General features: G+C 47.2%; 1 protein-coding gene across 1 annotated transcript; it reads right to left on the reverse strand.

Annotated features, from left to right (window-relative positions):
• Positions 1-304: 304 nt before the first annotated feature.
• On the reverse strand, positions 305-3,759 carry LOC144099876 (uncharacterized). The gene is made up of 2 exons (XM_077633022.1): positions 3,300-3,759; positions 305-522 (listed from the first exon to the last, which is right to left on the reverse strand). The coding sequence occupies exons 1-2, from the start codon at positions 3,693-3,695 to the stop codon at positions 328-330; spliced, it is 591 nt and encodes a 196-aa protein (XP_077489148.1). The 5' UTR covers positions 3,696-3,759; the 3' UTR covers positions 305-327.
• Between the last annotated feature and the right edge of the window lie 10,444 nt (positions 3,760-14,203).

Consider the following 14,203-nt stretch of genomic DNA (forward strand, 5'->3'; position numbering starts at 1 on the left):
ATGAACTCACCGTATTTACCGTCGGCTGTTCACTCTAAGAGAACACGAGCACAGTACTCGAAATCTCAGTGACACTACCAGTCTGTGGAACAGCCTGGTCAACCTCGGCGTGCAATGCAGCACACGCACGTGGCGCGTCTGCAACTGTTATTCAAATTTTTAGCAACCCACTCGAGCTGGTGGGCAACAAAGCTGCGTATACGGCGAAAAGTTGCCAAGTGTTTTCTCTCGCAATCCATGATACTGTGAGGTGGTCATTGTCAAGAGAAGCGTGCAGGTGCCTACGAGACGCCACTCACGGCGGAGGACGGGGAAAAGCAGCCGAGATCAGCGTGTGCCGTGTCCCGTGTGTGCTTTCCGCCCCGTTCTTCCGGTCGGAGCACGGCCAGAACCTTGGTGGTGGTGGCAGCAGAGACGGTGAGCGGAGCAGACAATACCGCTTCCCACCGAGGTGTATAGACGGGAAGCCCAAGACAGAGGTCCCTCTCCGCGTTCGCTAGTGAGCGCATCCTGGGGCGATGGCTGCGACAGGCACGTTAATAGACAATGTGTACTGATGCATTTTCGAAGACAAAAGGAAGGAATATTTGTTATACCTGACAGTATTGTATCAAAAATTGAACATTACTCATTAATTACACGGCAGAAAAGACGCGTCCATGCAATCATACTTTGATTCGTGAGATATAGAGTGGTGAACAAAACATCAGAGCAAGATCAGGAGAAATCAGTATTTAAAAAGTTACAATTCATTATGCAAAGCGCTAGCGCCAGCCAGTGAACTATGCTATGCATGAAACAATAAACGTGGCGGTAAAACAGACGACAGTGCCAATTTGTCATTCCGGCAGTAGTATAAAAATACTGCACCCTTTATCTAAAGGTGGGCACAGAGAGGTGCATCTGAATGAGTCGACACATGCCCTCCCTTCAAGCATTGCAAAAGCGCTGAGGGTCGCTGGTGGGCGCCGACAGCAGTGAGTGGATTGTCTCGCGGCGACAAAAGTGTAATAAAGTCCATGGCGCACCTGCATACGATAATTAACTGTTCAGAAGACGTCTCTAGAAAGTGGTACGGAAATTCAGGTACGTTCTACTTAATATTAGGTACATCGCATTTAACAGGTTAAACGCCACAATATCTCGTAGCGCTGGAGATTTTCCTTCGTTGCTAAAGACGTGCGCCCTATGGCTGGCGCTAGCGAGGTTTGAACAATCTTCAGCTGGAAATTGACGTGCCAACGACACTTACTCAAGTTTCATATTTGAACCTCAACGGCCGCTAGGCACCTTCGCAGGCGCACCGTAGGTTGATATTTTATCAAAATACAGGTTGTCCCACCAAACAATTAGCAAGGATTTCTGACATGGACCGGCATAAACGATTGAAACCGAATTAGTGCCTTTTGCAGTAACTTGGCCTAATTTTCACTAACTTTTTCACTGTCTAAAGAAATGTAATATCAAATCGAGTATCGGTGTTTTCTGCAGCTAGTTTCAGTAACAACACATCAATGGAGAAGTTGCAGACCCGTAGAAAATAAATGGCTGGAAAATTTCCAGCAAGGTGCACTTTACTTACAGATCTATTTTTACTCGATTTACAAAAAACGCCCGCGAGATAGAAAACCTCCCACGTTGGGATACTGCACGCATTGTATAATGCGGCAGCATTTGTTGATGCAGCTCGCAAAGCGAAAGACGCCTTTCTGAAGGCTGTAAGTAGTGAACTGAACAAACTCGCCAGAAAATGACGATAGCAATTGTGCTCGTGCAGAAGCTTTTTATGGGGAATGTTAGTTTTGTCCTTAGTTTGTGCGTTTGTCTGTGCGTGCGTTCGTGCATGTGCGTGTAGTGCGCGTTCTTTAGTGTTATAATTCGTGGAGCATATCTTTTATAAGAGCACTTTCGCGGAGCCCACGTCTAGTTCAAGCGTGGCGCGCTTTATCGCCGCCGCTCGCGCTTAGTGCCCCATAGTGACACGTTAGGTCTCTTCACATGCTGCGACTTTCACCTGCCGATGCTGCGAGTATCATTGGTCTGCGACAGGAGAGAGAGCATCGGTATAGCCGCACATGACTTCTGAATGGTTTCCGTTTAGTTGGATTTCAATCGCATGCGTCGGTGCTATCTTCTCCGACTGATCAATGATGAGCGCCGAGACGGTGTGCGAAGTGGAGTCCCACGGGATCTGTCGCCGTAGCAGAAGCAAAACTGCTTATTGTAATCAAATGATGCAAATATTTCTTTGCACCTAAAATCCGTTCATCACAACAACATCATTACATTCTGTGTAGCGCCCAGTTATGTTTAATGAGTAGTTGTCTAGGCAGACATCAATTACCGATTGCGCCAAATACTTTTCTTTGTCGCAGCATGTGAAACGGCACTTATGGCAGCTTCAAGCGCATCTGGCTGCCACTGTAAGCTCCAAGGCTCGTAGACGCCAGCGCTTCTTGAGACAATGAATTTATTGCTTTCAGAAAGCACAGGACCGCTGCGGTACCGTGGTCCTTTGAACTTAATCGCGGGGACTCCAAGAGAAATTTTTATAAAGCCCGTAAAACTGTCACAAACGTCGCATCGTATTGTAAACTTTCAGGACATTTGTTCTGCAAGGTTGTATTAGGTTTCCCATTGACACTTCGCTCCAGAGGCCAAGAGTTAAGCACCGTCATGTATAAAATAGACGCACAAAGTGACAAACACTTGACCCATGCCTACGAAACTTCCAATAGCAGCCAGCTGGTTTTCCTGCGGTGAACGCTCTTTGCTGTTTAAAACCTTGGTTAATCTTAGGTTGAAAGCCCGGTATTTGCGAAATCTTTTGTTAAGCTTGCGTTTCCTTCCATTATGAGTCTCAAGCGAACCGTTTTAGCAACACCAGTGGGATTGCATACGCTCGAAAAGTGTCAAAAAGGATAACTCCCAGCTCAGGTTCGATCCAATAAAGCTGCCTTCATTCCCTTCGAAAGAGCGGCAAGCTTTGGCTAGACAGGCAGACTGCCAAGACGTGATGCACTACCCACTAGAAAATCAGAGTACAGATGATGGGTAGCGCCAGCCTGAGTTAATTTTTTTAGTACTGACATTGGAAAACGAGAGCTGTTCGCAGAGTTAGATTTTGTTATCTTCCCATAACTATTACTAATCCCTGGCTATTATACTAGACCCGCGGAGCGCAGACTTACAAAGAGACGATTTCCAAGTCAGATATAAGAAGCTGTAAAAGTGCTCTTACCAAGACATCAAAACAAATCTAGGCCTTTCGCGAGGCTGGCGTCCGTTCAAAAACTCACGGGATAAGCCGTCGTTGTCAAAGCCATGTGGTGGTGAATGCAAGGACGGCTGACGGCTCTGCCAGGCCGGGCGCTGACCCGTGCATCTAGCCTCGGTGGCCGTTGTCGTGGATCTCGTTGACAGTGGCCGTCACCACCTCCTTGTTCTCCGTGTTCTCCATGTTCGCTGACGTAACAACGCACCGAGGCGACGTGGCTCTGCTGGAGCTCGGAGACCGGTGGCCGCCCAGGTGCAAGCTTCGCGGAGTCCACGTTGCGGCCGCTGGTCTCGAGGCAGGAGTCCAGGCTTCGCTCGGCGGTGCCACGCCAACATGGTGAACTTGGGCGGCACGGCGAGGCAAACGCTGCTCCGACCAAAGGACTATTCGTAGCAGTCTTCAAAGAGGCACTGTGCATGTCTACTCGTCGGGAAACAAGGAATGCTCGGCGTAGTGCCCACGTTCGATTAACCAAATGCTGAACGTGGAGGGCGGATAGCGTGCGCACGGGCGATTCTAACTGCTGTTATGCCTCCTCTTTTTCGTGGCGGTTGATCAAAGATAGCACTGGAAGGACTTAGCGGCACCAATACAAGCCAGCGGCTCTCAAACAGAAGCACCTTCAAAAAAGAATGTGTGTTAAAACAGGTCAGATTTTACTGAGGGGGAGGCTGCGCTCTTGGATTGCAGAGAGCGCAGCCTCCTCCTGAGGCTCAGGGTAGGCTGCGACAACAACGGCTCCCGCCTCTTTCGCCTTGGCCTCTCCGCCTCCCCTGGGTGCACACTCTGCAATGACCCACCGGAGAAAGCCCAGCATCTCCTTTTTGAGTGCCTTGCAGTTGTGCCCGCAAGGACAATCATGGAGGCGGGTTATCGCTCCTTGGGCCTCCCCAGCTGTTCTGTGGATCACCTTATCTTCCCCTGCGGCCACAATCCTGCCAAGGCCTTCCGGCTCTTCGTCTCCTTCATGGAGGCCATCGGCCTCTCTGGCCGCCTCTGGGCCTGAGAGGGCAGCACACGTCAACTGGCATGATCATTGCGGCTGCACGCCTACCCTCTCCTTTCAATCTTCTTCCCCTCCACCTCCTCCTTCTATGACACGCAGGCCGTGGGCGTGGAGGCTAGCCTTCCCGTAGACAAGCCCGTATCTTCCCACTTTCCATTCTTCTTACATCCACAGAAGAAGAAGGTGCCACACCACAAGACGCTGATACTCCTGGTGGCTGATTGTTGTCTTAATAATAATAATAATAATAGGTTTTGGGGGAGAGGAAATGGCGCATTATCTCTCTCATATATTGTTGGACACCTCAACCGCGCAGTAAGAGAAGGGATAAAGGAGGGAGTGAAAGAAGAAAGGAAGAAAGAGGTGCCGTAGTGGAGGGCTCCGGAATAATTTCGGCCACCTGGGGATCTTTAACGTGCACTGACATCGCACAGCACACGGGCGCCTTAGCGTTTTTCCTCCATAAAACGAAGCCGCCAAGGTCGGGCTCGAACCCGGGATATGTTGTCTTGAGTTTCGGTTTCGCTTTTTTTTAAGAGGATCAGCTCTCAGAACGACATTACGAATCACGTTTTATTTAGGTGTGACTGGCTTAAGTAGTAAATAATCACGTGGCGTTTACAAGCTAATAGGAAGTACCCATATACATAAACAAGCCAAAAATAAATGCAATAAAAAGAAAGCGAAAGTGTATTGTGTCTTGAGTTTCAGTTTTTACTGCATTGATTTTTGGCTTGTTTAAGTAGATGTGTACTTCCAATTGGCTTGTAAACGCCACGTGATTATTTACTCCATAAGCCGATCACCCCTGAATTTGAATTAAACGTGATTCGTAATGTCATTCTGAGACTTGGCCCCTTTCAGGCGGCCGCCCAGGCCTAACTACAATGGCTATTAGGACAGGATTCTTTAGGCCTGCTGGCCTAGCGAGTGTTTGTTGTATTGTGTTAGTTCCGAAATAATGCGACGGCATCCTGTCATCTTCAATTCATTTTCTTAGCAAAAATAATTGAGATAACAGTCTATGGCATATTTCCGGCAGCAAATTCAACTTCTTCTTCATCGGAGAACTTTGGTGTCTACTTGACTTTTTCTACGTCGTCAGCGAGGACCGTGCCGCTGCCTAGGTGCCGCGTTTTTCCTGGAGCAGTAAGAAGTATTGATAGTGGTTGAGTGCATTCTTCATCACCGGCATTTCTAGACGCGTGGAAAATCTTACGGGTGCGGTCATGTGTTGAAGTGCTTTGACATCAGCCGGTTGAGGAGGTCGCTAAGCCAGGCGGACCTACGCAGTTGCAATGGTTTGAAGAAATTGAAGATTGTTAAAAAAGGTCACCTATATTTCTAGCATGAATAAATGGAATATAATTAATACGTCATTCATGTTTTGAAGAATATTCATTGAAGACTGACTAAAGCCGCCGCATCCCTCTCCATCGAATTAGACGAAGGAGAGGACGTTACCGTATTTTGGACCAAGAAAAAGGAACGCCGACCAAAAGATTGTTGTTTAAAACGAAGACGTTTCGGCTTCCATACGGAAGCCTTGATCACTGGGCGGAAAGCCCAAAGCACAAAGCTTAAGTACGTCGCAGTAATCGCCCCAAGCATCTTGCGTACGTAGGCCGGAGATTGTCTGTGTTGTGGTTAAGGGTTTTGTCTGTAGTTTGGACTATCAGGGATTTCAGATATCGACGTGACAGCCAATTCTATTCTCTTGCGATGACTGATGCTTCTTCCCAAGCTATATTGTGCATCGCGGCTTCCAGGTGCTCCGCAAGTGCATTAGATGGAATCTTTTTGTTCCTGACGTCGTTCTTGTGGTCCCTCAATCGCCTTTCGAAATTTCCGCTCTCGCCGATATAGCAGTAGTCGCAGTCTGCGCAGGGAATCTTGTAGATGACGCCAGGAAACTTCTCTTTCTTTATCTTGTCTTTGGCGGCCACCAGCTCATGCCTCAGCTTGCACGCAGGAACGTGAGCGACGTGCACACCGTAGTTGCGCAGAACGCGAGCCAAAGACTCGCTCACGCCCGGCACATGCGGGATAGCGGCTCGGGCTCAGCAAGGAGGACCAACGGGTTCTGATGGGCGTGAAGACCGTTGAAGAACAGAATCCACGAAGTGCTTGGGGTAGCCGCATTCACTTAATTCTCGGCGCACTTGGCGTAGGTCAGCAGCCCGATCTTCTGGACTTGGCCAGATGTTTTTGGCACGTCGGACGAGGGAAGCCACGAACTTGTCAGACAAGTTCATGGCACTGCTATGGGCGCATCTATATCGGTGACAACCGCAAACCTTAACATGGAAGCAACAGAAGCTCGCGCACTGGCTACCTTCGAACCGCTCCCAAAGGTTTTTGTGCGTTACGTCGACGATTGTTTCTGTATTATCAAAAAGAATGTGTTAGGTCCTTTCACAGATCACATCAACAGCCTGGAAGATTTCATTCAATTCACTGTAGAGGAGGAGGCTGCACGCCATCTTCCTTTTCTGGACGTTTTGGTGGAACGCCGTGGAAACCGCCTTTCTTTCAAAGTTTATAGAAAAGAAACCCACACAGGCCGGTATCTTCATTTTAATTCTGTCCAACCGGGTTGCCACAAACGCTCCGTCGTTGCTTCTCTCGTCCGACGTGCCAAAAACATCTGCCCAAGGCAAGAAGATCGGGCTGCTGACCTACGCCAAGTGCGCCGAGAATTGAGTGAATGCGGCTACCCCAAGCACTTCGTGGATTCTGTTCTTCAACGGTCTTCACACCCATCAGAACCAGTTGGTCCTCCTTACCGAGCCCGAGCCGCTATCCCATATGTGCCGGGCGTGAGCGAGTCTTTGGCTCGCGTTCTGCGCACTTACGGTGTGCACGTCGCTCACGTTCCTGCGTGCAAGCTGAGGCATGAGCTGGTGGCCGCCAAAGACAAGATAAAGAAAGAGAAGTTTCCTGGCGTCATCTATAGGATTCCCTGCGCAGACTGCGACTACTGCTATATCGCCGAGAGCGGGAATTTCGAAAGGCGATTGAGGGACCACAAGAACGACGTCAGGAACAAAAAGATTGCATCTAATGCAGTTGCGAAACACGTGGAACCCGCGACGCACAATATAGCTTCGGAAGAAGCATCAGTCATCGCAAGAGAAAAGGATTGGCTGTCACGTCGATATCTGGAATCCCTGATAATCCAAACTACAGACAAAACCCTTAACCACAACACAGGCAATCTCCCGCCTACGTACGCAAGATGCTTGGGGCGATTACTGCGACGTACTTAAGCTTTGTGCTTTGGGCTTTCCGCCCAGTGATCAAGGCTTCCGTATGAAAGCCGAAACGTCTACGTTTTAAACAACAACCTTTTGGTCAGCGTTCCTTTTCTTCACACATGAACCTTCTACCCGACCAGACGAGTTTTCGTCAGACTTTAGATTTCATTTTGGACCAACCTGTCATTGCAGCGAGGAAAAGAGAAGAATACTGTTGGCCGCCTTTTTCTGTAACGGGCAATTGCGAAGACCGACAGTTGCCAGTTTTCATGTTCAGTAATCAATGAAAAAGAGAAGGAGGACAAGAAGTACAACAGTGTACTGGGTCAATGTTTTCGTTAACAGTGATGCAGAAGGCCGGTGTTATCTTGTAACCGGCCAGTGAGAAGGCCAGCAAGCCGCCACCTTCGTAAACGGTCAATGAGTAGACAGGGAGCCCGCCGCTATTTTTGTAACCATCCATTGAGGAGGCCGAGATGGTGTAGCCGTTTTCGTAACCAGCCATTGCGGAGACCGGGAGGGCTCCGCCATTTTCGAAACCAGCTACTGAGGAGATCGCGAGGCCGCCGCCATTTTTGTAGCTGGTTATTAAGGAGACCGCGAGTTTGCCTCTATTTTCGTAACCAGCCATTGAGGAGACACGGAGACTGCCGCTATTTTCGTAACCTGCCACTGAGGAGACCGGCTGGCTGCCAACACTTGCGTAACCGGCAACTGTGCTGACCGGGATGCCGCCACCATTTTCGTAAGCGGCTATTGACGAGACCGGAAGGCCGCCGCTATTTTCCTAACAGGCCCTTGAGTGTACGGGGAGGTAGGCACCATTTTTGTGACCGCTTATTGTGGAAGCGAGCCGCAATCTTAAGTGTTGTGCGGCAAAGCCGATGTGATATCCCCCCCCCCCCCCCCCGCGCATTGCTGGGGGAAGCCAATACATCATTCGCAACCGTGACATTTGAAAGTTGAGTTGAGCAACGATTATTCTATATCAATGCAAGCTGTGAACCGAATAATCAATTTTAAATAAATAAATGCAATGAAATGTGTTGTAGATACAAAAGAAAGAAATTAAAATGCCGAACTCAACAAAAGTGTTCACCGGCCTTCATGGCTTGATGTGAAAGATGACAGATCATGTAACAACTACATATATTACACACTTTTGGCTTGTAGTCTTTGCCCATGTAGGCTATTCAGAAGAGATAGTATTACATCAAGGCCCTCAGTTCATTTTAAAGAAATTAGAGAAATTTTTGAATAACAGGATTATCAATTTGACGCATTGCTCAGTATACCACACAGAAGCGAAGGGACAAATCGAAAGATTTAACAAAACATTTAAGTCAACTGGCTTGGTTGGAGCGTCGCCCTTTGAAAAAAACAATCGTATAGTATTTATGAATATATAGATCGACATCACATTCTCCAACAGGAGCAGCACCAGCAGTTGTTCTGCATAGAAGTTGTCACCGTATAAAGCAAGATATTGGTGGGTTTCCTTCCTTCCTGCCATTGTTTGCTCAGAATCCTTATCTAGCTATGCAGCATTTGAGGAACAGGATCGAGGAGAAACAAACAACAATGAAAGAATATACGGATAACAACCGTGGAGCATGGCCACTAAGAATTGAAGCAGGGATATTGTCAAAGTTTTTAAACCTCACGTTCCGTTCCAAGAATCCAGACGTTTCTGCGCACCACAGGAAGTCATTCAAAGACATGGTGCGGCGTCGTACCACGTAGAAACTGGCAAGCAATGGAATGCTTCCAAGCTGACAAGGGTACCAACGCAAGTAAACAGGAAAGATTGTGAAGATTTTGATTAATTTCAGTTACCTTTTTTCTATCACTCTAAACGTAATGCCCAAGATCAACGCTTATCCGGCCTAGCAGTGTTGCCACCGGAGCTTCCTATTGGATCTGCATAATCAGTACCACAGCCTTCAGAAGCTAGAACCCACTTCAACATTTCTTCACCGCCACTGGCAGGGCAATCCATGTCGTCCCATCTGCAGAGTGTTACCTACATTACGTGCCTAGTGTTCAGTGCTGCTTGATTAAAGTGGGCCATCCTCAGCTGTTCCGCCTAGGAGCAGGCGCCCTTGGGAGCCTCTTGAACCCGGACCGAGTAAGTCGCTACAGGAATCCAGCAGGGCACACGAGCGACCGAGAAGACACGTTCGCAAGGCTGCCTTTAAATGACTATGTGTCGAAGTAATTTGGCTTGTATTCTTCTTCCTTTTCTTAAAACGGGTATTGCATGAAGTTTTAGAATTTTTGGTAGGAAAGAATGTTTTCTGTTAGATAATTTCATGCTGAATTGCAACCATGTATTTTACATACTTTAACATATGTACAGATATGTCTTTCGATATTTCCACTGCAATTTCACTCCCTCTTGAAGAGAGATCAGACCTGATGAAAGGTCTTTAATGGGAAGTATTTCTGTATGAGACCAGGCTAGATTTTCTTATTTGTTTTTGAGAACGTTTGTTGAGTAAGCCCATATGTAAGGGACCAGTTTGTTTTAAAATGTCATCAGTGTGAGAGCGGCTGCAACCAGTGTCATAATGAATGTCCCTATGAGAAAAGGCGTGTCTATGGTAAGTGGTCATTTAGTGGATCAACGTTTAAATATTTCATCTAGTTTCATCGAAGCCCCAATGGTGTTGCATGAGCTCCAGAGAAAATAAATCTGTATGACTTTTTAAATAATTCATGTGCAGCTTTCAGTGACGACACTGCCATAGAAGCATTTGTTGAGCATATTTCTTCAGTTAATAATACACTTAAGACCCCTTATTTTTATAAAAAATGGAGAAGTTATATTTGGTTTGAAGAGTATATTTATGCTTCTTCTGCGATGAAGTGTACAATATACATTGCTCTTGATGAAGTTTGAAATGCTCATTGTTTCCAGTTTCGAAGCTTATATAAGACGAGGTTATTTCTGTGTTCAGAAATTTGCTCATGCTATATTGCTATCTCCATAACTTCGTGTTCAAAAATTTAATCTTCAATTTTAATTTTTCAAAAACGTTTGCTTATTCCCGAAAGGAGGAAGAACGCTCCAAAGGACCAGGCGGAGCGGTCTTCAAAGATGCACTGTGCATGGCTACTCGTAGCGAAGCAAGGAATGATCGGCGTAGTGCCTACGTTGCAATAACCAAAGGCTGAACCAGGAAGGCGGAACGCGCGCAGCGCGCACACGAGCGACTCCGCCTGTTGTTCTGCCTCCTCTTCTTCGTGGCGGTTGCTCAAAGAATGGCTCTGGGAGTATTTAGCGGCGCCAATATGAGTCAGAAGCTCTGGAAGAGATGCACCTAAAGGAAAGAATAGTGTGTTAAAGCAGGTAAGCTTCTACTGATAGGTTCCAGACTAGAAAAGCCATCCGTTTTCTCAACGTTCCACAGCACAAGACGCCGATGCTCTGACATCCCCTCGCCGCCAGCCTTCGCCGTGGTCCTCCTCACCCGAGCATTGGGACCTCATTGGGCTAATGACGCTATTGAGGTATTACCTCCCAATTTAAATTTCCTCCACATTTTTAGTGACACCTTTCCAGCTTTGATGCTGATTGATGATAATAGTTTTTGATTGCGCAAGGTTATCTATGGCCAAAGAGCGCCATGAGACAAGGTATCTTCCACTTTTCGAGGGTGGGTCGAAGACTCATTTACCAAGCATTTCACCCTAAAGAAGCTGAGCACCAGACCAGGAGAAAGCTTGTGCTCAGTGTATGATTGGTGGGTAGCTGGTGGCACTGCGGATCGAACCCCGCACCTCCCACATGCGAGGCAGATGATCAAACGCTTGGATAGCGCTGCAGTTCGTTCCTGCTTCGAGTATTTGATGAATGAGGCCTTGCTTTACCATCTGCCAGCCGTCCGAGTTAGCTTTGTTGGCAAGCCGACAACCTCGCATTGCCGGTGGTCTCATTGTCGTTAACCAAAGAAGGACGAATTTTTCTCCAACTACGAAGCTTCGAAAAAATCTGCACAGCTTTCCTTGGTAGCCGTATTCGTGCCCTAGAGTGGACTGGAATGATTAATTTCTCACCAGCTGTTAATTTTCTGTGTGTTTTGCATAAGATAAAATCAGACTACAATCGAGCTCCTTTTACGTAGCGCTGCATCGAGCGCATGGTTTTTGCAGCTAAGCAAAATTAAAATGCACCAAAGCGTGGCGGAAACTACGGCACGCGTTCACATACTTATGCACGAGGTATCCTCTATACAGCAAGCGATTAAAGCCTACAAGAAATAGCATATTAAAGTCGGCGTCATTGATTATTCATACAGGATCTGCACGACTGTTGCGAAGGCGGCTGTCTTCAGATTGGTCCCTTGTCTCTAAATTCATCAGCTGTATATGAAGACAATCTTTACAGGTATTTGAGGTAAATTCCTTGAATGATAAAACAAAAAGAAAGGGACGGGTTTGCTCTCTTACTTGCCTTGAGCGTCGTTCTCATCCGGGCTACTTTAAGGCTTTGTTACCTTAATAGAGAAGTCAGGAGGTGGTGTTTACGTAAGCTTCGCGGACATTTAGCAGAGACAGCCCAGACGTAAGTTAGGAATCGCGAGTGAAGCCCATCATCTCTGTTCCTCTCTGCAAACGAATAGGCTGTTCCGCTGTTTTACTGCAGGTTCAATTTTCAAGTGTCGAAAAGAGTTTGCAGCGCATAGCGGTCTAGTTTCACAATACCGACCAACACAGTCCAATGACGCTTACGGCGTGCGACACAGGAGTGTGGAAGAAGGTTTCTCTATTCTTCCCTTCATGGAGATTGCCTGAAGTGGTACTGGTATGCCGTGTCAATTAGTCTTTCTGCCCCTGGATTTGTAAACAAGAAAAAAATCGAGATTTCAGTTGTGTGATGCATTGGCCTCCCACATTAGCGGACTTCGGCGTCCGTCACGTGCGTTGCTGTCAGTCGCAGCACACTGGAAAATGGTGATTGGAAGACACGTGTTATCTAAGTAAGATCCTAACTAGAAAATGAAGAACGAGCTCGAAATGGTAGACAAAGAACAAAAATCGCATGTAGTCTCGGAAGACATGTCAAGTCCTTTGAGGAGGAAAAAACAGTGGCGGAAAGGCGCAGTAAACGTTGTTCAAACTGGCTCGTCTGTCCTTGCTCTGTCCTGCTTGCGTTGAGTGCAAAGCCCACAGTTTTCTGTTCGAACGCAAAGAATTCTTTTCCAGGTTGGTCTTAAAGAATATGGTACAGTAAAACATTATCCCGCCGATATTTGAAGAAACGAATAGAGCTGAAGAAGGACTTAACCGTGACAGAAAGAAAGAGGGAAGACGGGTAGTGTAGCTGGTATTGCATACACGAATTTCTACAGAAGTTACAGGAGGAACAAGATACTCTCGAATATACGCGGCAGCGTTCTTCGATTGCTAGTTGCGATTACCTTCACTTGATGAAGAAATTCTTTTTTTGACGTACTTAAGGCATCAAAATGTACCTGCCTCCAAAGCCACAGTCACACAGCTACTACTATCAATCATTTTATGGTTATCGTAATAAATTACTACTTTCCACCGCGGAATGCTGTAGACAGGCAATTAACAATGATAATTTTGAACCTAAGGTCGAGAATAACGAGAAGAGAAATCTATGCTTTAAGTAGGCGCAACAGGCGTCAGAAACGCACTCCTACGAACTGGCCATAGAAGTCCTTTGCATTTTGTCGAGGCGCTCTTCTCAAACTTCGTCTGCTTCTTCACTCTATTATCCTCATCTTACGGTTATTCTAAGTTCACCTGGGTAAAAGAGATGACATAGAGTCCTACCCGCGTGGGACACGTTCGTGTGTCGCCACGTGAGCGCTGTAACGCGGACAGCGCAAAGCCACGAGAGATATAACCTTGCGATTAGTCCTGGTGTATTCTACATCATGGCGGACATTATGCACCTGATACAGCTCTAAAATAATGAATTGAAATAATTAGCTCATTTATTTCTTATTTCGTGACGAAAGATTGTTTTTAAAGTGAAAGCTGGTGGCATCGCTGGTAAGCCGATTTTTTATATTTTCTTAGTCGGCAGTGCAGTTCAAAATGCTGAACGTAAAAATATAGATTTGCAAGCGAATTGAGTTGGCTTTCTAGCATTGCACATTTATAAAATAGTGGCGCAGTGCGTAGTATAGTCGCAGAATTTAAATGTAGCGAGAGCTACATTGGCCATGAACTCGCAGTTTCGCAGTGCTCGCATTCCCACCGTGGTCGCACCGCAACACGTGACCAACCCCTTGACTGTTCACGTGACGAACCGCGTGGCGAAGCACGTGACCAGCCACGGCGCCGCGCCGCCGGTAGCTGGTTCGCTCCAGGTGAGCGACCACGTGACCAACCACGTGGTCGGTGGCGGGAGCGACTAAAACCCCCGCACACTGAGTGAATAAAGCAAAACCCTGTGTCGAGGCTGGGAATCGAACCAGGACACTTGGCGTTTGAAACCACTCAGCCACGCGTCGGCTCTTTTTTTCTTTTTTCACGAAAATAGTGCCGAAAAGAAAAACCTAAGCACTCTTACGACACAAAACGCCAGGTCACCTTACCCCTGCATGGCCCCTCCTGAAACATCACAGGTCTGGGAGGCACACACATTCATCCAGATAGGGGAGCCAGCTAGGCGGCTCTTGCAGG

The sequence above is a fragment of the Amblyomma americanum genome, chromosome 1, assembly GCF_052857255.1.
Source record: "Amblyomma americanum isolate KBUSLIRL-KWMA chromosome 1, ASM5285725v1, whole genome shotgun sequence".
Taxonomy (NCBI): Eukaryota; Metazoa; Arthropoda; class Arachnida; order Ixodida; family Ixodidae; genus Amblyomma; species Amblyomma americanum.

What these genes read in the sequence shown, in the direction of transcription:
- LOC144099876 (XM_077633022.1), bottom strand. Translation starts at nt 3,695, where the DNA reads ATGCACAGTGCCTCTTTGAAGACTGCTACGAATAGTCCTTTGGTCGGA. An exon ending in TGACAACGACGGCTTATCCC is followed by an intron (nt 523 to 3,299) that starts GTGAGTTTTTGA and finishes TGCCTGTCGCAG; the next exon opens with CCATCGCCCCAGGATGCGCT.